At 34.9% G+C, this 24,627-nt stretch overlaps 1 protein-coding gene across 2 annotated transcripts in view; it reads left to right on the top strand.

The window, feature by feature from the left end:
* Window positions 1-24,627, top strand: part of KHDRBS2 (KH RNA binding domain containing, signal transduction associated 2) — a 583,082-nt gene that overhangs the window by 496,309 nt on the left and 62,146 nt on the right. Inside the window, exon 9 of one of the 2 annotated variants that reach the window (XM_049653858.1) lies at window positions 18,948-18,953. The exons of the other annotated variant lie outside the window; for it this stretch is intronic. Coding sequence (XP_049509815.1) covers window positions 18,948-18,953 — 6 coding nt within the window. The remainder of the gene's footprint in view (window positions 1-18,947; window positions 18,954-24,627) is intronic. 2 annotated transcript variants of the gene reach the window in all.

Here is a 24,627-nt window from a genome sequence, read left to right as displayed (position 1 = left end):
TTAGTGGTTGTATTTGCCTAAATAAGTTCAACTGAATAAAACTGGGAGGAGAAAGAATAAAAGAGGTTCACCACATTAGACAATGGAAGCTCATTCCACATTATTACTGTTATTATATAGTCATGACATGTATGCAGTGTTTTTCCTTCTTTGGCTGTGGAGGTGAGGGAGAGGTAACATTTCTTCCCCCCTCCCCGGCCCCACCCTGTCCTAAAGCAATTTTAATACAATAGTTTGTAAACATGAAAGTAAGGAGCCAAGTGATCCTGATGCTTTATTCCCCATTTGTTGGAAATATAATTTTAAAAAGAAGACCTCCTCCTTGAACCAATCCCACAGAAAAATATTTTTATAGACTTTAAGTCTTTATGATCTTTGTATGTATACGCATATAGACACATTTCATTTTCTTAGAAAGGGTCCAGTTGCACAGTTGCCCTTTCACCCTAGTATATTTGTGGGATAAAGTTCAATATATATATTGCTAGGTTCTAGAGTATGTAGAACATTAAATTTTGATAAACGTTGTCCAGTTACTCTTCAAAGTGGTTATACAAATCTGTACTCCCACAATCAAAGAACAGGAATATTGCTTTTCCTGCATTGTGAATAATAACTATTTGCAATTTTTGTTGAAGTGAGAGATATAGAAAAATAGCTTCTTATTTTATAAAATTTCCCTAAGTTTGAATATTAGATTCTGAGCAGCATGCCTTACACTCTTTTTAATAGTTTTTATTTTGTCTGTTAATGCATATATTTTTAAAAACATAAAATTTATGTTAACTTAAAAATTCTAATGTTGATAATAATTTAAAAATGTAGCACTAAGATTCCTGTAAGGACACAGATGCATGTGCAGTGTTCTGTTATTTTTATTAGGTTGAACCATGTGCAATTTCCACTTTTGTAGGTTAAAAAAATCAATAGATATTGTCATCTTCATATGATTCAACCTAATAATTCACCTAATATTTCATATTTTTGCATTTAATTGTATCAAAAATTCACACCGTGTTTTACTTGAAGAATGTACCAGATACCATGCTAATTTCTAGATTAAATTGATTTATAACACAAAATTGGTATGTGATGAGAGGAATCATATTCTGGAAAAAAAGCACTCTTACTCATATCTTGAGTGATTTCTCACACATATTATACTCTTGGTATAGATTTTTTAATTTACTATTTCAAAATAATTAAAAAGAATCTTTATAGAATGCTGAATGACAAAGTACAGTCTTGACAAAAGTCGTTAAATGAAGTAAACTATGTTAAAAAGTTATCAGTCGATTACTATAATGATTAAAGTAATAAATACTTTTCAGGTCCTTAATTAGAAGCTATATACCAGAACATGAGGCTAAAATTGCTAAAACACTAAAAATCTTTAGGGATATGTATGTGTTTTTGAATTAAATAATTTATAATTAATTAAATATCTGAAGCTAAATATTAAAGTAATTCTGGTTTAGATAAGTATTTTCAAAAAATACTTCTGGCTGGGAAGTCTACACATATTGCTAGATTTAATTTCAGGTTTCTTTTTTTTAACTGAATAAAAGAAACATACTTGGTAGAGTCATTCTAAGGTTTGTTTTCATATGCCTTTAATGAGATTTGAGTGCTGTGATTTAATTGCTTCAATGATTCACATTTTCTAATCTAAAAGGGTGATGCCTGATATTATCAAGTAATTTTTAACAACCATTCATAATAATTAAATGTTGCATTTTCCTTCTAATATAGCAGTTCAGTAGTTTACATATGATTAACAACTAAGCTCAAGCTTGTATAGGTAATGACTACACTTATTAATCTCCCACACATATTATAATTCTACGTAAAAGAAAAATGCAATTAGTTTTGGAGAATAAATACATGTTACATCATTTTAAAGAAGATAACAGAGTACTACTTTTTTAATGGATAACTACTTATGTGGCTTCATTTCATCAAGGAAATAAATTTGATTTTATCTTTCAAATTCACTTGTATAAAACTATTAAGGAAATGTACTTTTAGGGCATAGGACATGAGTTTTGAAGGCAGAGACTGTATCTTTTTGTCTTCTTTTGTTTCATTTGTATTCCTTCAATAAATATAAATTAGTACTGGCTACATGAAATGTTAGAAACAAAAGATTCAAAGGAACTCTTATCCTTCTGGAGAGACTGACATATATATCATTACAATGCAACATGGAAAGTGCTGGGCTAGGGAGACATCCATGTGTTTCCGACCTAGACATGCATGTGTTTCTGACCTAAATCAGAATGGTCAGAAATTACTTTCTGTAAAGAGTAGTGTATGTGCTGAGCTAAAGGGATGAATACAAATGGATCAGGTTAAGAAAAAGGAGGAAGACATTCTAGAAGAAGAAGCAAGGTATAGGAATGAACAGGAAATGGGTGATGGGAGGAAGCTGATTACAAATAAATTGTATGATGTGGAAGGCTGAGGATCTTTATTCTTTCCAACACACTTTATTCTTTCCAAAGTGATTGCATTGAGTAAATACTGCATTTTCTCTCACAAGTTATGGCAGCTTTTAAGTCTTGTGCACAATTCTCACTCCCATGTAGTAGCATTATATATTTGGTATATATTATATATGGTACAGCATCCATATATTTGCCATAACCTGACCATGGACAGAGTATACTCCTCCACTCTTTGATTGCCTATGTGATTTGCTTTGGCCAATGTGATACAGTGAAAATAAAGTAAGAAAAGGCATGAAATGTACTTGAGTCCTCTTTTGCTTTTGCCATTTCCATAAGAAGAATATATCCTGAGTACCTCTCTAGTCCAGGAAGGATGAGAGACATGTGGATGCAACCCCCTGCCTAGGACAAGTTCAGCCATGCCCAGCCTAGATCAGCCCAACTGCAGACACCTCATAGACACATGACTGAACAATATGTGCTTATTTTTGTGTGCTATTAAAGTTTTGTGGTGGTTATGCAGTAATAGCTGACTAATACACAATTTTGAGTGTAAATGCTGCCAAGTTGACAATCAACATACGTTTTCTGAATGGAAGAGATAACTTTATTTGTTACTGCTTTTTGAGAATTACATTTATCTAAAAAAATTTAAATCATATTAAACTCTCACAAACTCCCCTGGAACTGAAAAAAAAAAAAAAAAACAGGACTGTGGCACAGAAAGGGCTATATTGTATTTGAGCCATTCAGAATTGGCCTTTTGGGGCACCTGGGTGACTCAGTGGGTTAAGCATCTGACTTCAGCTCAGGTCATGATCTCACGGTTTGTGGGTTCAAGCCCCGCATCAGGCCCTGTGCTGACAGCTTGGAGCCTGGAACCTGCTTCGGAATCTGTGTCTCCTTCTTTTTCTGCCCTTCCCCTGCTCTCGCTCTGTCTCTCTCTCGCTCTGTCTCTGTCTCTCTCAAAAATGAAATAAACATATAAAAAATTTTTAAAAAAGAAATGGCTTTTTATGTTTTATAATAGAATAAAACTAGCAACTAAAACCAACTGATTGATCTTAGGGGGTGCCTGGGTAGCTCAATCCATTAAGCAGCCAACTATGATTTTGGCTCAGGTCATGATCTCACACTTCGAGGAATCGAGCCCTGTGTTGGGCTCTGTGCTGACAGCACACAGAGATTGCTTAAAATTCTGTCTCTCCTTCTCTCTGCCCCTCCCCTGTGTGCTCTCTCTCTCTTTCTCTCAAAATAAATAAACATTTAAAACCAACTGATTGATCTTAAACTCATGAGGTGATAAATCCTGGACTGGTCACTGACCTAATGGGGAGTACAAATCTGAATCCTGCCAAAATAATGAATAGGTGCTTTGTTTATACAGCAAGACTACTTTCTAGAAAAAACAAGCACAGACAGCTCATTGCCTACACAACATCAAACTTAAATGGGCCCGGATATTCCCAAACACAACACGGCTCAGTCAGTAGTAGCCAGAGACTTTGATCTCCTAATGTGTGATAGAAACTCTGAATTTTTAATTATAAAATATAAAACAATCAAAATAAAACAAAAAATAAACAGGCAAACCAACAAGCCAACCAACCACAAAATACGTCTCAATTTCCCTTCCTGGATATGTATACTTCTATATGCCCCCTCCCGCCAGTAGTTCAGAATTCTTAATTTGCACACAGGAATCATCAGTGCTCAGGATCATGTTTATATTCCCCAGATAAAACCAACCTCTCTTACTGTTGTGCCAAAGTTTCACAGTGAATCTCCAAAGAGGATTTAAAGACCGTTCATAACAAGGTTTGTTATTCTCTTCTCTTTGTCCCAGGAACATCAGCAGCATCTGCTCTCCATTTTTAAAAGCTTGGGAAAAGGGAAATATTTGGAAATTTCTAATCGGGATATTGTTAGTTTTGCTCATTTTATTTATTTTTTACTTGTTTTGAAAAATAGGTCTTACTGATGGCATTGAGGTATCTACACTTCATGTGATTTTGAAAAAGAAATTTGTAGGGGCGCCTGGGTGGCTCAGTCGGTTAAGCGGCCGACTTCAGCTCAGGTCACGATCTCGCGATCCGTGAGTTCGAGCCCCGCGTCGGGCTCTGTGCTGACAGCTCAGAGCCTGGAGCCTGTTTCAGATTTTGTGTCTCCCTCTCTCTCCGGCCCTCCCCTGTTCATGCTCTGTCTCTGTCTCAAAAATAAAATAAACGTTAAAAAAAAATTAAAAAAAAAAAAGAAAAAGAAATTTGTAGAAAAATATTAGCCTGAGTTTAGAAACTTGGATTTCTTAAGACTGATTTTTTTTATTATTTTTATTTTTTTTTAATGTTTGTTTAATTTTGAGAGAGAGAGAGAGAGAGAGAGAGCTGGGAGGAGCAGAAAGAGAGGGAGAGAGAGAATCCCAAGCAGGATCCAGGTTGTCAGCACAGAGCCCAACACAGGGCTCAGTCTCACGAATCATGAGATCATGACCTGAGCCAAAATCAAGAGTCAGATGCTCAACTGACTGAGCCACCTGGGAATAATATCTGCATTTAATCAGTTTTTATTTCATTCTTTGTTTTGCAAAGTCATTCCATATAAGCTTGGGCTTAAGAGTTACTGTATGGATAAATTATATACACATTTGTCTTAAAATGCTCAATATCATTCAGTGTCTCCAGCTAGAATAAAAGGGGAGTTAGGTAATCTATGTAAATAAAATTAAATCCTGTCTGTGTGTCATTACATCATATAAAAACGATTGGGCATATTTTCCTCAAATTTGGGACATATGTTTGGGATGTTCTATTTGTAAATATTGGCTAGAGGCTCACACAATCGTCCAGGTGCCTCAAAACAAAATGCCATGGTTTTCCATAATAAATGAATCTGAGGTACAGGGAGAGGCATAGGTGCCTCATATGCAGGGTTATGCCATTGAGAGAATACAAAATGGTTTCAAAGAAGAGCCCCCAGGTGAAACTCAGAAGCAGATACTCTGTAGGCAAGTTGATTCTTATAGAGGCAACAGTGGGTAGCAGGTATATATTTATTATCAATGGTTTATTCTATTCCCAAACAGCTAAATTATAGATTTCAGAAGGATCCACAATTAGGTTTAAATGAATGTTGTTTGTTAGAAGGAAATTACTAGAGAGACATAGCTGGATTTTTTTGCACGGGAGGAAGATGATCTTGAATAGATTCAGGGAATTCAAGAAGAGAAATAAAAGTCACATGTGGTAAAACATAGTGTTACATGTTTCCCAAAGTCAACAAGTGTTTTACATTTTGGTACTGAAGATACATATTTTTTTCTAATTTTTTTCTGAAAAAAAATGTGTCTTAAGTTTAGCTAAATTAAACTTCTCAGACCACTACTCAAGTCATTGATTAGATAAAGCCTGTCTGTTTCATGGATAAAAATGTGCTGAGGCTACATCATGTATTTAAAAACATCTCTACCATGTTTTTATAAGATGCACAGAGAGTTATTCTACTGATATGCAACCCAAGAGAGGAAATAGAGTACTGTAATTTGGTGAGTTTTTCTACTTTTATAGTATTTTATGATTGAGCTCTATCTATGAATGCTAAGCAATCAGCTTTAGTGTCAGACAGATGTGGGTTTCATTCCCAGCCTAGACACATTCTAGCTGTGTGATTTTGGAGTTTATGCCTCAATTTTATGAGGAGGAAAATGGGGATGGATACTACGTACTCTTGGGGGTGTAATCAGAACAAATTATGACATTTAATGTAAAAAATGTGCCTACAGTATCATATCCATTGAATGTTAGTTGTTATTGGTATTCACATAAATTTTAAGTGTAACTTGTTTATCATTGTGCATTGTCATATTTCCAAACTGGGCTGGTTTCTGATTGGGTGGTTTAAAAAATAATGGCATTTTTCATACTTCCTGGTCAAAAGTTCTCACTCTTTATTTCCCAATTTGAACCATTCAAGAGAAGTATATTATTTTCCATTGTTTTCTACATATTATCCCACTTTTTTCTTCCTGTGATGCTAACTACAATTTTCTTGAAAAACACACTAAAGATCGGTATTTTTTTAATTCCACAGTTCCCATATGGTCTTCATCCTTATATTATTGCTACATTTGTTAAGACAAACATATAATTTTTAATATTCTATTATCCCACATCGTAGCAACTCTAAGAGGTGTATTTCTTATGGCATCCATGGGAGAAGAGTTCTAAGTTGGGGGATTTCAGATATTAGTGGGGTGCCAAGAAGTGAACCCAAGAAAGATGATATAAATGTTCTGAGTGTCACTAAAATAAAATAAACATTCTTAAATTACATTTTTATTTATTTATTTATTTATTTATTTATTTATTCATTCATTCATTCATTCTGAGAGAGACAAAGAGAGTGTGAGCAGGAGAGTGGCAGAGGGAGAGGGAGAGAGAGAATCCTGAGCAGACTCCATGCTTAGTGTGGAGCCTGACATGGGGCTCAGTCCCATGAACTGTGAAATCATAATTTGAGCCAAAATCAAGAGTTGGACACTTAATCAACTGAGCCACCCAGGCACTCCTACGTTTACATATTTAAATCAATATTATTAAATATTTAAATCAATATTATTAAATCAATATTATTAAATATTAAGAGTAGAATTGTTCTACTCTTGTTGATGGATGGCAGGATAGGAGGATATTTAGTTTAGAAGCTGGGGTTATGACTGAGAAAATGTCTACTAATATTCCAAATTGTCTGGTAAATTAAGTACTCCCTTTCCTCCCCTGAAAGCAGTTACAAATTGCCTACATTTGGACGATAAGCTTAACAGAAATGAAGGAAATACCATTGTGGAAAGAGTCTGATGCACAACACACAACAGGGATTGGGCAGGAAATGAGTGGTGGATTGTCGGTGAGCAAAGCACTAGGAAACAAGGTTACAGAAGTAAGTGGAACCAAATTGCTAAGGGTCCAAAATCAAGGCAGAGAGGTTTGGCTTCCAGTCAATAGTCAATCTATTCTTTCTGACATCTTGTCCTCTAAATTGACTGAACAAAGAGATCAAAAAACAAAATCTAATGTCTCTTGACATTAGGGGGTGGAGTATGTCATTTAGGACTGACAGTGGAGTGAAGAAATGAAGGAAGACACAAAAAAAGCAACTGTAGTGTGGTGGCACTAGGTCCTGGCAAAGACCAGTCAGTCATCTGTGCTGTCTTTAGAAAACCGTCCTTTATGCTATGACACCTCTATCCGTAGAGTGTGTATTTTTAGATTTTATTGTAGCTCCCTATTTTATTTTATTCTCCTCTGTAAGTCATGTTTATTATGCTTTCTGTTTGGAGACACATGGTACTTGAATTTGCTGTCAGATTAACCAGCTATGTGGTCTTGGGTAAATTATCATCACCTCTGTAAATTTCCTCATGTGTAATTTGAGGAAAGAAATACTTGTTTCATTGAATTGTGATAGGGGGTTTACACATGAGATTAAGGATGAGAAAGAGATTTGCACAATCCTGGGCATAATCGCAATGCCAACTTTACTCAAATACTTTAGTGCCAAATACCATGTTGTGCATGGAATTTAACAAATCCTTGAAATTATGACTGTTAGAGCTGGTATTAATATATTTTAGTAGTTGTTCATTGTCTCAAAGACATGTTCTAGTAAGTAACTTTATTAAACAGTATGGTAGATGATATAATATTAAAATCTTAATGTTTTTCTTTTTATGGCTATGTCTTATTGTATTTCATACCCTTAATATAAGTGCTGAAATCCTGGAAAGATATCAAACATATGCTGTTATGTTCTTTCCTAAATTAAAGAGGGTATTTCCTTTGAGGTTTCTATCACCAGAGAACATAGACATCCTAGGTAATATTTTTCCTTCTACACATGGATCTCTCTGGACACTTTCATTGTGTGTCAGTTTATAATTCCGCTCTGTTCTTTCCCAAGTGAGTAAGTAAGAGTGAGAATGAATTTTCTCATTGTTTTGCCATGATTTCTTGGCATTCTCTGCTTCAATACTTATTTGCAAATGAAGAGCAAAATGACTTCATTACTCTTTCACTGCTTTTCACAACAGCTTCTACTGTTGCTCTTTGTCAATGGGTTAATAGCACAGCATGGCAAAATGCACTTTTTCTCTTCTTTATTCAGGTTCTCTTCTAAATATAAAACTGAAAATTTATATTTTATCAAATCCGGAGTAATTTTTAAATCATAAATATTTTTAGGTGACCTCCACTTAACAGCCTAAAATACAGCATATCAGACTGTAAAAATGGTCACATACAACATGACCTTTATATTAAAATGCATTTTTGATATAAACAAAATCACCAAAGACACTGAAACAAGGCCAAAGACACCAAAGACACTGAAGAAAGACAATCAGAGAAGGTCGACAATACGATTTTTTTCACTTTCAGTGAAAATGATACGGATACATTTTGAATTAAAAGTAAAGTAGGTTCTTTCTAAATTCTCTGTAAGTTAAATCAAATTTTAAAATCAATGAGTTCACTATTTTCAATTCTCTATACTCTTGTTGACAACTGAGAAATAGCTTTTATAATTTAAACAATTACCTCTAATAGTTCTATTTTATTAATCTATATTTAATCTAGTTTTTTGTAAATTTAACATGAGTTTTAAGTTTTTGAATTTTTTTGGAAAAAGTAAATCAAGGCACACCTGGAATATGATGTAGAAATTATGAACCAAAAGATAGTCCCTATCTACCCAAATTGTGAATAAAAATTCACAAACTGCACCTGCCTTGGGAGGATAATCATAAAATGATGTAAGGCTTCCATGTAAGTCTAAAAAGTGCTGAGTAAGACTCTTCATTTTCATTTTGAAACTTGGGATAGTCTATTGTTATTGGTTTGATTTCAATACTATATCAGTCATATACTTTCATTGTATAAAAAAGATCCCCTTTTTAAATTTTTTTTTAATTTTTATTTTAGAAACTGCCCCATTTTCAACTCAGAAAGGGCTCCTTTATGATCTCTTAGCTGAACCTGGTCAGCAATGCATGTTTACTGCTGTTTGGCATAAATCCTCCAGGGACTCTGGGCCTCTCATTATACTCCTCTTTTCCATCACTGTTCAGACAATGCTCCAAATTCTCCACAATAAAATCCAAGAAACCTACATACACTGCCTCCACAGTATAGCATTTAGAGATACAAGAGTATTAGGAATCAACATATTAAAAGGTTTAAATGTTCATTTATTCATATGTTTAGTTCAACAAATATTTATCAAGCCCTTTGTGCCACGGGCAGAAGAATATCTGAGTGAGCAAAACAAACACCCCACCATGTTGCCTTCCATTCTCAATTTCCACTCTCCACTTCTAGGAGATGCCTTTGATTTCTCTCTCCACTCCTGGGCTTTCTTCTGTTCTGTCTGAGTTCCCAGGTGAGAAGGGACTTTGGGAGGAGGCTATGTTAATATGCATTTAAAAATAACTTGGAGATCTTAATGAACAAGAAGAAAGAATAGATCCCAATAGAATAGATCCCAAAGGCACAACATGGAGTGAGGAGGTGAGATTTACAAAAACCAAGGAAGAGGCCTCCCTCCAACCCCCCACCCCTGCATCTGGCTGGAGTGTTTGAGGATTTGGGGAACAGGAGGGTCAGGCTGGCTTACTACCTGAGGACTGTGAGAAGAGAGGCAGGTAAATAAGATTTGGGAGGACCTTTTGCTCTTTGTTATAGCCCTATTGCTACCTGTTTGAGAGACTTTAAATGTTGCTTGTTGTTTAGGGCTATTGGCATTGGACTTGAGCTTCTTCCTCTGTGACACCATGCTGAGACTGGCTAAGAGTCTGCCCTATTTTATTGGAATACACAAGTCCATAAAGGATTCTTTCCAGGACAAAAAAAAAAAAAAATTGGGGAAAAAGTGACCAGTTTCTCCACAGAGAAACCTGAGAAATAGTTACAGAGAGGTTGTGTAGCATTTCATTTTTCTAAGGCATTTCCCCAAATTGCTCAATGTTTTTTATTCTTACGGATTATGTCCTTGATTTATGCTAGTCTTATTACTGAAATATATGAAACATAACTAGTGAAAATTAACCCTTTCTCAGTTTAAATCATTTTGTATTGACATCTACAAATTATTCATTTGCAGTGAAAAATACCGACTTTTCCTTCCTGTTCCCGCCCTTCATTCATAGTATATTTGATATTGTATTTACATTATTTGATATTATAACTGAACTCATATTTTTGTTAGTAATAACAGAGATTACAGAAGTATTTTGCAAGCCTAATGAGACAACACAAATGTAGTAAAAATTAGGTCTTGTGTAATTTTATGGTACCAAGGCACCCATGTTTATTTGTGCAGATAAATTTCTCTCTGCCCCCAAATACAATGTATATATTCGTATCACCATTTACAAAATGGAGATGTGTTAAAGGCAGAATGCAAATAGCAGTTAATCTGGTTTCAAACTTCATAGTTTTCTACTGCATCACACTAATCTCCCAAACTTTTTATAACCTTCCTCTGTAATGACGGATCCATTTAATACATATGTATTTATTTCAGAGAATTTCCATCAGCAGGCTTTAAAGAATTTGTGCTAGGCGATCTTTATTTGACATTTATGGTGTTAGTCTCCAGATAAATAGTACCAAATACCTTAATGTAATGATTTGCAATTCTGTTTTATAAATATTCAGGGGCATATTAGTTGATGTGTACAAAATCTTCCAGATTAAAATGAACCATTAGAATTTTGTAAACTGATATCACCAGCATATTATTACTATAATAGGAAACATAAAGACAGTGTCACTGGCACAAAATCAAATAGGTGTTTATAGGAATTGCTAAGCAAACATGTACTTGTCTTCTAAAGTATGTAATAGTCAAAAGTGTCAGTTAAATTCAAACCCAACCACCTTGATTAATTCCAAAGGAGGCAACACCTGTGATTGACAGCATCTTTCTCTAATCTGCATCCTTATTTGCATCATACAAGCATTACATCTCTTCACTGACCACATATTTTAAAGCTTGAGAACTGTTTCTCTGGAAAGCCTTGCCTAAAATTAGACAACAGAAACAGCTATTCCTTAGAGCATCTGAAACCAGTCCAGTAAAAATACAGTTAGAGGAAATATGCTGAAAGCAAAGATGCTACAAATTTCATTTCCAACACCTTTCAATCTTGACTCTTTGCCTGAGTCTTACAACTAAAAATATATTTAATATTAATAATAAACAACATGTGATAGAAAAAAACAATTATCTTTGACACTCGATTATGGAAGAAATTTTCAAAACTACTCAAGAATTTCTCCATGGCATTTCCCAAAGTGTCACTTACTAAGACTATTTGTGTTACGTCTGTCAACATATTTAGATTTTATATTTCATGTGAAGGCACCCTGCCAAACAATTGGTATTCTATAATTTTCCATGATTCCTTATTTCCGTTTCAAATAAGTTAAAATCAGGAGTGCCATAAAATATTCAAAAATGTATCATTTTCTATTCTGTTGGTAATGGTTTTGTGTTTTTCATTGTGTGTGTTTTTGTTTTTTTACAAATCATCCTCTCCAGAGTGCTACCGGTCTAGTGGTACCAAGGACACTTTGGAATCTTGTTCTTTGTGATTTCCACTTTTGTTTGCAAACTTTCTCTAAGAAAACAATACAGATGCTTTTAGAAGAACAATTATAAATTTATTGAATTTCTCTCACCAATAAGAACTTTAGAATGTTTAGATAGACCATATATAATTGAATTTTCCAATTAAAAATAATACAGCATGCATTTTAAATAGTTAATATTTTTTTTTTGGATGTAGTTTAACATTAGCGCATATTTTTCGTATGTTACTTTTTCAAGTTATTTTATGAATAAGTAAACAAGTATAAGCAAACTGAAGTCTTCTCCAGTAAATTAAGTTTGCCATTTAGTGCCTGCCCTCAGGTTCAGACCTTTAAAAAAGTTAGGCCAGGCTTAAAAGACAGCATGAAGAAGACAAAAGTTAAAGCTGAAACCACAATCCTTCGCACACATTCTGGTTCCTTTAGGCTGCTAGTGTTCATTTAATTTTTGCTGATTAGCCAAATCCTACCATTATGATGGCCATCAATTGTATCAGGCAGCCTGTCTGTTCACCATAACTTGAGGCTAAAATGTGCTACCAGGGAAAAATGAAAGAGCTCTTATATTTTCTAAAATAGTTTGGTGTTTTACAAATGCCAAGGCATGAATCACCTACTTGGAGCATGTGACTTCATGAGCTTTACTTCATCTGTACTTAGAAGGAGAGCTTGCTAACTTTTGGGGTACCACTAAAACCTAGCAGATGAAACACAATTCTTAAATCTCAAAAAAAAAAATTGGAAGAAGAGAATCAAGAACAGTAAATCCACTTTAATTATATTTTCATAATATTTTAATTATGAGATATAAGAAGGTTTGGAACTATTACAACTGCTTTTTTATTATACATTTAGAAGAGTACTGTAAGAGAGGAATGGACACACCATTTTAACTTTTGTGTTTTTAAGAAGCATGTAAAGCGTCATGCAGAAAAAAAAATAAGGCAGTGTGAAAATTCAATACTTTGGTGGGGCAGTGTTAGATAAGCCATGGGTTGGTATCCATCAGAGTTATCAGCATTGCTAACCTATCTATACAAGCAGATGTCTAGTTAAGAATGTTTTGCTTTATTCTTTTGAATACAGATAGAGTGACTACTCTCTTATACTTTTTCCACTGAATTCTTTGAAAGGATTGGAGTCCTTTGAACAGCAAACTATCTCTATGCAAAACCACTGCTTTCATTAATATTTTAGATAGCTGCTGATGGAATACTATCTACTACAGACAAACCGAGCTTTCATTTCAGCAACACAGCAATCATTTATTTAGAGCCAGTAGTATTATATTCATTTTATAAGTGGATAGAAATCATCCACTACAGGTTGATGAATTTGCTTAATGTCATATAACAGAACTGCATTTTATGTTGGACTCTAACTAGCTTTGGGAAATATACTAATTCTCATGGGCCATATTTGATACAGCTATAAAGTAAGGCTAGGAGGAGAAGGAGGCTAACTTTTCATGTTACTAAGTTATGGCAAATACCACATACAACACTGAACTAATCTATACTTGGAGTTTTGTTTAATTGTTCAAATTCAGCCAACACTTATCAAATGTTTAATATATACACCAAGCTGGCAATAGGGACAGATATTAAGATGAACACCCAGAAAAAATCTACCTGTCAAAAACTCATGAACTACTGAACGAGAGAGATACAAGGCTATACTAACAAGCAGAATATTAAGTTCAGATAACAAGTGCTCTGGCCAAATGGAGCAAACATGAATTGGATGTACTCTTTCACCTAAAACAACAAAGAACACACAAAACACATGAAACAACAGCTTTATGACACTGAACACTGGGCATTGATGGACAGCAGTATCTGAGAGATGGGAAACCAATGAGATGAACCCAGCAATTGCCCCCGCTTACAGACTTGAGAGAGTTTCTGGGCTGTGATATAGTAAGGAGGGTCTCAGGGTGAGTTCACCAGACTCCCGGAATTGAGCTGGGAATCCAGGGAAGCCAAGGCAGATAGAGATTCTAAGAGTTCTGGATAGGAGAGAGACGCACTAGCACACATATGTGAATAAATATCTGAGTTTGGGGAAAAGATTACTGCCTAAAAGAATCAATAGTAACAGGATCCAGCATTTACACAGGACTAGGAATAGGGCCCAATCCCAATTTTCATACTGGAACACATCATTTATTAATGAGACATTGAGTAGAGTACATACAATGGTCTCAAGAGTGGGGAATAATGAGCCCTAAGCTAAGTACTGCTGTGGTCCACCTAACAGATTCTAAAAATCAGAAGCAAGGCTGAAAAGAAAATTTGGTTTCCATGTAACTAAACTGCATCCCAAAACAAAGCTCTAGAACATTTATATGAAAACAAAAATATCCAACACTGAAAAAAGTAAAATTCACAAAGTATGGCATCCAACAGAAAATACCAAACATGCAAAGAAGTAGGAAAACCCACATCATAAAGAGAAGAATCAATTAAAACTTACCCAGAATTTGACACCGATGTTAGAATTAGTAAAAAAAGACACTGAAATAATTGTTATAACTATATTCTAATTGTCCAAAATATTAAGCAGAGACATGGAGAATATTTTTACAAGACACTAGATATGATAATTACCAAATGTCTAGATATGATAATTACAATATGTAAGATGAAAAAGAAACTGAATGAGATTAATAGCAAATAAGACATTGAAGAAATGATTAGTGAACTTGAAGACTAGTAATATAATAGAAACCATTCACAACGAAGCACAGAGAATAAAAAAATAAACAGAACACAGTTATGGAGTAATTTCAAGAAGCTAAGTATAAAGAAGTAAAAAAAAAGGGAGGGATAGAAAATTATTTTTAAAAGTTTTAGCCGGAATTTCTCAGTTTTCATGAAAACTATTTAAGCCCGCACATCCAGGAAGTACAGTGCACACTAAAAACAAGAAACGGGAAAACTACTTTAAGGCACATCATAATTAAACTGATTTAACTAACAACAAAGAGAAAATTATAAACCCAGACAAAGAAAAAGGACACATTATGTGCAGGGGTACAAAGATAAGGGTATTAGCAGATTTCTCATAAGAAATAGTGCATGCAAAAAGACTGTGGAGCAATTTTTAAAGTCTGAAAAGAAAAGGGAAAAAAAATCTGTCAGTTTAGAATTCTATACACAGAAAAAAAGAAATCTTTCAAAAATGAAGGTGAAATAAACACTTTTTCAGACATAGAAAATCTGAAATAATTCATCAACAATAGATTCAAACTACAAAAAAATATATATTAAGGTACTTAATAGGCAGAAGTAAAATGGTTATGAAAATCTGAATTACATATGGAGTGAAAAGCCTCAGAAATGATAACTACATGAGCAAATACATAAAATGGTTTTCTTAGAACTTATACTGCTTAAAAACATAATTGACTAAGGGGTGCCTAGGTGGTACAGTCAGTTAGGCGTCAGACTCTTGATCTCAGCTCAGGTCATGGTCTCACAGGTTCGTGAGTTCGAGCTCTGCATCGGACTGTGGGCTGATGGCATGGAGCCTGCTTAGGATTCTGCCTCTCATTCTCTCTGCCCCTCCCCTGCTTATGCTCTCTCTCTCAAAATAAATAAATAAACTCAAAAAAAACATAATTGACTAAGATATATAAAAATAAATTGTATGACAATAGCGTAACAGCACAGGGGAGAAATGGAAGTAGACAAATATAAGATTCTTACACAGTAATGAAGTGGTGTATCACATGAATGTAGATTGTGACAACTTGAATATTTATACTATAAATTATAAAGATACCACCAAAATAACAATAATAATAAGATAACAAGGGAAATTAAACTGGATGATAAAAAATACTGAATTAATTCATGAGAAGTCAGAAAAGACATAAAAAGGGAACAAAGAACAGATGGGACAAATTGAAAACAAATAGCAAAATGATAGTTTTAACCCTAACCATGTCAATAATCACACAAAATATAAATGGTTCTAAATATCCCCACTAAAAGGCAAAGATTGTCACATTGAATAATTTTAAAAGATCCAACTTTATACAACTTACAAAAAATGTACCTTCAATATGAAGATACAAATAGGTTACATATAAAAGGATGTAAAAATGTAGACCATTCTGATCAAAAGGAAGTTGATGGGAAGTATGTGAAAAAATTGGAACCTCCATAAGTTATTAGTGGGAATGTAAAATAGTGCATAGACTGGAAAACAGTTTGCCACTTCCATAAAACTACACATAGCAGTACATACATACAGCAATTCCATCCCTTGGAATATATCAAAAAGAAACAAAACATATGTCCATACAAAAATTTATAGCCAGATACCCAGTGCAGCATTATGCATAATAACCAAGAAGTAGAAACAATTCAAATACTCATCACCTGATGAATGGATAAGCAAAATGGAGTATATCCGTACAGTGCAATATTATTTGGTAATGAAAAGGAATGAAGTGTTGATACCTGTGTCAACATGGATGAAATATGTTAGGTGAGAGAAGCCAATTACAAAAGACTACAGAATGTGTGGTTCTGCCCATATTAAATGTCTGGAACAGGTGATTTTATAGAGATAGAAATGAGAACAGTTGTTGGCTAGACTAAGAGATTTGCAGGAATGGGGTAAATGAAGACTGACAGCTAATAGACACAAGCTTTTTTAAAGAAATGATGAAAATTTAAAAATTAGTTCGTGTTGATAGCTCCCTGACTCATAAATATACTAAAAAACAATGCCTTGTAAACTGTAAACATAGGAACTTGATGGTTGTAAATAATATGTCAAAAAAGCTATTTAAAAGCTTGAGTGGCTATTTTAATATTAAAGTAATTTTCAGAGCAAAGCATATTAAAAGGGAGAAAGAAGAAAATTTCACTATGATAAAGAGGTCAATTAGCAGTAACATAACATCACAAAATATGACAATCCTAAATTTTTAATCCCTTAATAATAGCACTTCAAATATTTTAAGTAAAAACTGATAAGATTGTAATGAGAAATGGATAAATCAGCAATTAAAGTGAGAGTTTCAATACTACTCTCAAAATTGACAGAACAAGCAAACAAAATTAGCAAGGATATAGAAGACTTAAACAACACTACCACCGCATCCTAATTGTTGTTTGTAGAACACTTTACCCTACAATAGCAGAATAAACACATTCTTCTCAAGTTCATGTGGAACAGATTAATGGATAAAGACTTATCTCATAGACTACTATTTAGCAATAAAAAAGAATGAACTTTAGGGAAAGCCAAAGCATGGATGAATCTCAAAATAATTGTGCTAAGTGAAAGAAGGTAAATGAAAAAGAGTACAACTATATGATTCCATTTATGTAAAATTCTAGAAAATGCAAACTAATCTATAGTAACAAAAACCAGACTATGTTTCCCTGGAGACAGGGGCTGATGGATATGTTTCTCATCTGGATTGTGCATTCCTGTGTCAAATTGTATACTTGAAAAATGTTTTGTGTGGTATACCATGTGTTAATTATAGTTGAATAAAGCTGTTAAAAATTCAGATAGCAAGATCTAAAAGTGACAGGGAGGAGAGATAATTATCTAATAACTATTATTTTTTAGGGTCTCACATTTCAGTTAAATGGACTGCTGTTTATTTACTGATCACCATTTCCCGATAGGAGTTATTTGTTGATAAATGCAATTATTAAAGTAAAATTTAAAAAAGAATCTACTGATTTTTATGCATGATTTCAAGTTAATGACCTCAGGCACTGCCTAGGTTCTTATGACAGATACTTTCTTATAGGTTCTGTGTTTTGGGGGCTTGGGGTTGTTTTGTTTCTTGTGTGTTGCTTTTTTGTTTGTTTCTCTGTAGACTAGTTTCGGTGAACCTTCAGCCTTATTAGGAACTTTCATCCATGGCCTAGGGCTAATAAGGCTCCAAAACAGTGGTCCCCAAATCGGTCTGTTCATTACTATAATCTGGAGAACTTTAAGAATTTACCAATGCTCCATCCCTAGTACAGACCAATTAAATTAGAATCTCAGGAGGGGGGCCAGGCAAAATATCAAGAGATTTTATTAAATAATTTATTTTGATATCTAACTTCTAAAGCATTTCTTTAGAAAATATATTATACCTAGTCCTTTTTGGTGTTCTATTTTCACACATCCTTGAATATAAAAATAAGATCTGATACATAGGACAACATACGTGTCAAACTATTCAGAGAAGAGAGTGGCTAGAATGAATCCTTGCAAAATGTCATGAAATATTAACTTGTTAGATGTAAAACAGTTAAGTATATCCATTTGGGCTCAAGCAGATATTGTTATACTAAATTCTACAGTAAATTTGGTATTAAAAGTCAAAATTGTAATGACAATTTCTGGAGGAAAAACTTGACACTGAAAAATGTCTCATTTGTTAACTGGGTTGAAAAACACTGCTATCATTTCAATACCTTACATTGGCCTTCAAAGTTACAGTTTAAGAAACATTCTCTTAACTTCATGCTTGTTACTGATGCCTTTACACACTCCTTTTTCTTGCTTCTATTATTTCTTGGCTTACATTCATTCCACAGTCAATAAGTACCATTCACAGTTGATGCAGCATTTTCTTCCAATAATCAATTACAAAGATTTGTAAAACCAGGAGCAAGGTCCTGCTTCAAGTGGGAAGGTTGATGCAAAGAAGCATAAAATCTAGTTCATACCTGAAAAACAGTTACTTTCATGACTTCCTAAATACCTGCCCTTGTGTGCCTCTAAACATAGTCTGGGTTTATAATCCTTGATTCTCAAACCTGTACCTCAATTTGGAGGGAGACAGAAGTTCTGGAAGTAGTAACAGGCTCACCTTTCACTTACTGAGCATGAAGTCTGCAGCACACATAGGACTCACGCTTGGGGACCTCGCGAAGCTATCCTGCCCCACTTATGAATAATGGAACAGGTCATCAGTTTATTTTTTGAGGCCCTCGCCAGAGGAACTGGATCAGGTGTTTTGTTTTAAGGGTTGTTGTTTTTTTTCTTTTTAGCAGTCCCCTTGCTTAACGTGGGGCATGCACTCATGACCCTGAGATCAAGAGTCACATGCTCTATTGACTGAGTCAGCCAGGTGCTCCTCAGGTGCTTTGTTTTAATGCAGACAACTTCTAGGTTCTCCACGTTCTGAGAATCCCAGTTAAATTGTTGCCTTTTCACTCCTCCACATCTGCATTAACTACCTTCAGCTGCTGTAACAAATTACCACCCATTTAGTGGTTTAAAACAACATAACTTTATTCTCTCAGAGTTCTAAGAGTCCAGAAGTCCAAAATCAAGGTCTTGGCTGGGCTGTATTCCCTCTAGAGATTCTGGAGAAACTCTTACTTCTTCCAGCTTCTAGTAGCTACCAGCATTCCTTGGCTTGCGACTGAATCACTCCAGCCTCTGCCTCTGTGGTCACGTTGTCTTTGTGTGTGTGCGCGTGTGCATGCGTGTGTGTGTGTGTGTGTTTGTGTGTGTGTGTGTGTGTGTGTGTGTGTGTGTGTGTGTGTGTAAAATCACCCTCTGCCTCTCTCTCTTAAGGACACTTGTGATGGTATTTATAGCCCATTCAGATAATACAAGACAATCTCATCTCAAGATCCTTAACTTAATTGCATCTGCAAAATCCTTTTTTCCAAATAAAGTAACATTTAGTTTCCTGGGACTGGGGCACGGACATATTTTGGGAAGTAATTATCAGTCAACCACACCATGTCACAACACACATTAATTGTAGATGTGGATAACAGATTCGAAGCTTTTTTTGCATGTCTGGCCAGATCTCCACACTTCCTCTCATCTCCCTACTTTCCTCTCTTTCATTTAACCCTGGGGAGGAAAGGAAAAATTTCAACACTACAGAAATATAAATAAATGATCCACAATTTGTTCAGCATAACCGTTACTGAGTCACTCAGTGGAGCTGACTATAAGTTATAATCTCTGCTTAAAGATGTTTAGGGGCACCTTGATGGCTCAGTCTTTTGAGTGTCCAACTTAGGCTCAGGTCATGATCTAGCGGTTCGAGAGTTCTAGCCCCTGTGTATGCCCCTGTGCTGGCAGCTCAGAGCTTGGCTCCTGCTTCAGATTCTGTCTCCCTCTCTCTCTGTCCCTCCCACACTCGCCCTCTGTCTTTCTCAAAAATAAATAAATATGAAAAACTTTTAAAAGAAAGAAAGAAGTTTACATACATTCTACTGAAGTTACTATCACCATCTTCTTTCTGGAAAGTGCTCATATAGTTTTGAGGGTACCAGACCATTCAAGTCATGATTCCTTATCCCCCAGAAATAATGATAGGTACAAAGAGAAGCATGTGATCTTCACTGATCACTGAAGTTTGAAAACTGAGGCTAAAAGAAAAACTTCTTTCTTTGGTTAGCTGCTAAATAATGTGACTACAGAACAGCTGGTGGCTTTATTCCCCGCAAATTGGAGATGCCTGACAGAGAGATGAGAAATTGAAAAAAATAGGAGAGAGAGGGGAGAGAGTGAGGAAGAATGACACAAATGGTGTGTTTATGGCATTCCTAGAGCTACCTTTCCTTCCAGTCTGTGAACTACCAAATCCAAGTACTTCCAGTTGGTTTTCAGACACATACATGGCCATGAAGAAAATAGCCAATGAAAGTTAAGTAAGAACTTAGATCCCAGTGAATTTTGCAAGTCTTCTTCTTAAGTCACTAATATTATTTCAGTCAAAAATACATCTTATTCAGACAGTGCTATAAATCTCAGTCTCTCAGGAAAGCCTGCCCTGACTACCTTATTAAAATTTACACGCCCACTGCCCCTGTTCCAAAAACTCGGCTCTGTTTTTTTTTCCAGATATCTATCTCCACATAGCATAATATAAACTACATTTAATCACTTTGTTTATTCTTTGTCTCCATTTTAACCATCAACTAGAATATCATCTCTATTTATGGAGAGACTGTTGTCTTATTTACTCGTGTATCACAATCACTGGATTAAGTCCCTGGCACCTTGCAGACACTCAAGATATATTTGTCAAGCGAAATAATTAGGTTTTCAGTTTGTTGAATTCTGTAATATTAGAGACAAATATTAGAGAAAGCTAATGAGATGAAGGTTTAAAAATGCAGTTGAGTAACATGTCTTTTTGTATTTTAGTTATAATTGTGTTGGATATTTGGCTTATAGAAAAGCAGATTTAGGAAAAAGATTAGGATTTAGAATCAGCTAAAGCTAGGTCAAGTCTTGTCTGCTATTTATTAATCTATGAGATCTTGAGTGAGTGACATAACCCTATTAAACTTATTCTAGTACTATCAAAATGTTGAATGGGACTTTCAGACCCAGGGCAATCTGACTAGACTTGGCCTAATCCCCAGACCAGACCTGTGATGTATGAGGGCCCTCCCACTCTTGCCTGTGATTTTTGGTGCCTTACTTTCTGTTATGGCCTGTGTTGTGTCTCACCCATCTTAAATTCATATGTTGAAGCCCTAACACCTGATACCTTAGATTGTGATTATAAGGAGACAGGGCCTCGAAAAAGGTAATTCAGTTAAAATGGGATTGTTAGGGTGGGCCCTAATCCAATATACCTTGCGTCCTTATAAGAAAGGAGATTAGGACACAGATACCAGGAATGCAAACCAAGAGGAAAGACCATTTGAGGACACAATGAGAAGGTAGGCATGTGCAAGCCAAGGGAAAAGACCAGAAAAAAAGTGAACCTTCTGATGCCTTGATCTTGGACTTCTAGCCTCCAGAACAATGAGAAGACTAATTTCTGTTAAACCAGAATACCAAATACCAGTCTGTGGTATTTTGTTATGGCAACTCTAGCAAACTAAATACACATGCCCCAAGCTTTTTCTGACAACAGGCCCTTCCATCAGAGTGTGCCAATTTGGTTAATCCCTAGAATTGAATTAATAGCTCCTTACTCCTTTTCTAGGTGAAATCCAACACTATTCAGCATTTAGGTATTATGTTTATTTAGCAAAAATGTGATGGATTGCATCGTGGACAATTCAGCCTTGTGTCATTTAGCTGGTCATTCTGCCCCCTTTTCTCTGAGCATCTTTCCCATCTATGTGTCGCATTATAAAGTTTGGATTCTTGCAATAGGACACAACCTGCTGTGTGTGACCCCTTGAGAAGTTTATTTCATGCCCAATTCTTACTGTTTCTGTCATAGATAGACCCCATTGCCAAATTGGCTGGCTGTTCCCTGGAATTCAAATGATTAAAAATACACATACATTACCCCCTATGTAGGAATCAGTATAGAGAAACTATTAGTAGTTATAGGGGTTAGGAAATTGAGTATAAATTTTGAAAAAAAGTATAATTGAAAATGCATGGTTATTCAAGAACTTAACAAGTTGAGCCAGTGTGGTCTCATAGTCTGTGAGTTCAAGCCCTACATCAGGCTATGTGCTGACAGCTCAGAGCCTGGATCCTGCTTCGGATTCTGTATCTCCCTCTGTCTCTGCCCCTCCCCTGCTCGCATTCTGTCTCTCTCTCTGTCTCTCTCTCTCTCTCTCTCAAAAATAAACATAAAAGAAATCATACAAGGATATCCTCAGTTGTAAAATGAGGATGATACAAGTAGTAGCCTCCTAAGAATGAATGGAGTAAGCTATGGGAAGTGTTTACCAGGTCCCAGAATATGTCATTCAAAATTCTTTACTATACTATGACATATTATAATATAAAATTCCATATTTGTATATTTCTATTTCTTATGCTAATAATAGCAATAACATTACAATCACTACCATAGTTTTACTACGAGCATATCATGACACCATTCATATGGAAGGCTATGCAAGATAAAATCAGAAACATAGGAATTTATCCTTGGAAAGATCTATAACATTTGTCAAACTTGACTAATCCCTGGGATGATTAATTGCTTCCTGGTTCTTATTTTTTTCTTCTTTTGGTCATAAATGAGAAGGGAGGCAGTAAACAGGGAAAATAAGAGAGAGGGAAAGAAAGAAATGTTAAAAGTTTAGAAAGGAAATAGTATGGGGCATAGGATCAGAAGATGGATTTGTCTGGGAACACTTGATTGCTTTCCAAAGAAATGGGCTGGAGCTCATGAGCAGACCCCCGCCCTTCCCCCCACAGGTGGATTAGCGAGGCTAAAGGTTATAACCGACATTGCTCGCACATAACTGTTCAGGACATATAAAAAGGAACACTGGGAGTTCAGAAATGCCCAGTATGTGCTATGTGGCTACAAGAGTCTTTATCTATCTATCTATCTATCTATTTATTTTTATTATTATTTTTTAATAGAAGAGTCTTAAGGAGATTTAACAGAAATCTAGACAGAATGAGCCTGAACCCTGTAGACTGGCCTGGCTTGTTCCCTTTGGTGTTCTCTATATTTACCAACCCCGGCACAAGCCTCCCTACCACCATCCCACTTCTTTCTCTTCTGTTACCATTTGTCACTGGAAAAAAAGTATGCCTTTATTCACTGGTCTCAGATTTAAGCATAGCACAGACTTTTCAAAACTGACCTTTCAAATCTTGTGATGCTTTTCTCAATTCCTATTTTCTTCTCCCTGTGTTTATATCTCCTTGTGGCAAGAATGTTCTTTTGCTGTTCTTGTTGTTTAAAAAAAAATGGATAATATCACACATAACATGTTTCTGGTGCCTTCTACCCTTTTCCACACAGTAATTTTATGTATTCTTAAAATAACTTCACTAATATTACACTGTATATTCACTAACTAAAATTTAAATAAAAACTTGAAACTTCAAAAAAAAGTTCATTTTGAGAAAAAAATAACCTTTCATTTTCAATTTTGTGAATGTTGAAAGCTTCCTTAAATACAAAACCCAGAGGTCATTCTATTAGTTTATAAGGAAACATTAAAGAATATAGAACTGACAACATAAGATTCTGCTTTAAAATAGCAGTCTTGAAAGCATCAAAGATTCAGGCATATGGGTCTATTTGTCTCTTTTGTTGATTTTTTAAAATGATTATAAGAAGGATAAGTGCAGACACAGAAAGTGTTTTTCATTTCCCTTAAGCTCATTTCTCCTTGCTGTGTTTGGATGTTTGCATATTGAAATTTTCTCAGAACTATCAAAGATTATTATGTCATTAGTAGTATCTTCATTTTATTTCTGGATACTCCCAAAAAAGTCAGTTTATTGACTTTATTGAAAATGCCCTCCAAGTTCCCAACCCGTTTCATTCACTAGAAAGCAAAATCACTCAAAATCACGAGAAAATCAAAGATACGTTATACAGTGAGACAGAAAAGATGAAGAGAGAGTGGATGGCAGATTCAAAAAATATATTATTTTTGCTATCAAAATGAAATCATTTATAAAATCTAAATCCTTTGGCTTTGTCTCCCTCTTTCCTTAAGTTTGAACTGAAAAAGAAAACACATCAAAAAAGTTTTGGTAGCTGAGTATTTCATATGTATCTTTCAGCAGTGCCGCAGTGTCCAATATGGTACCAAGTAGCCACATATGGCCACTTATTTTTAAAATTAAAATTAAATAAAACTAAAAAT

The sequence above is a fragment of the Panthera uncia genome, assembly GCF_023721935.1.
Source record: "Panthera uncia isolate 11264 chromosome B2 unlocalized genomic scaffold, Puncia_PCG_1.0 HiC_scaffold_24, whole genome shotgun sequence".
NCBI classification, from domain to species: domain Eukaryota; kingdom Metazoa; phylum Chordata; class Mammalia; order Carnivora; family Felidae; genus Panthera; species Panthera uncia.
This window is presented reverse-complemented; position numbering and strand designations above follow the sequence as displayed.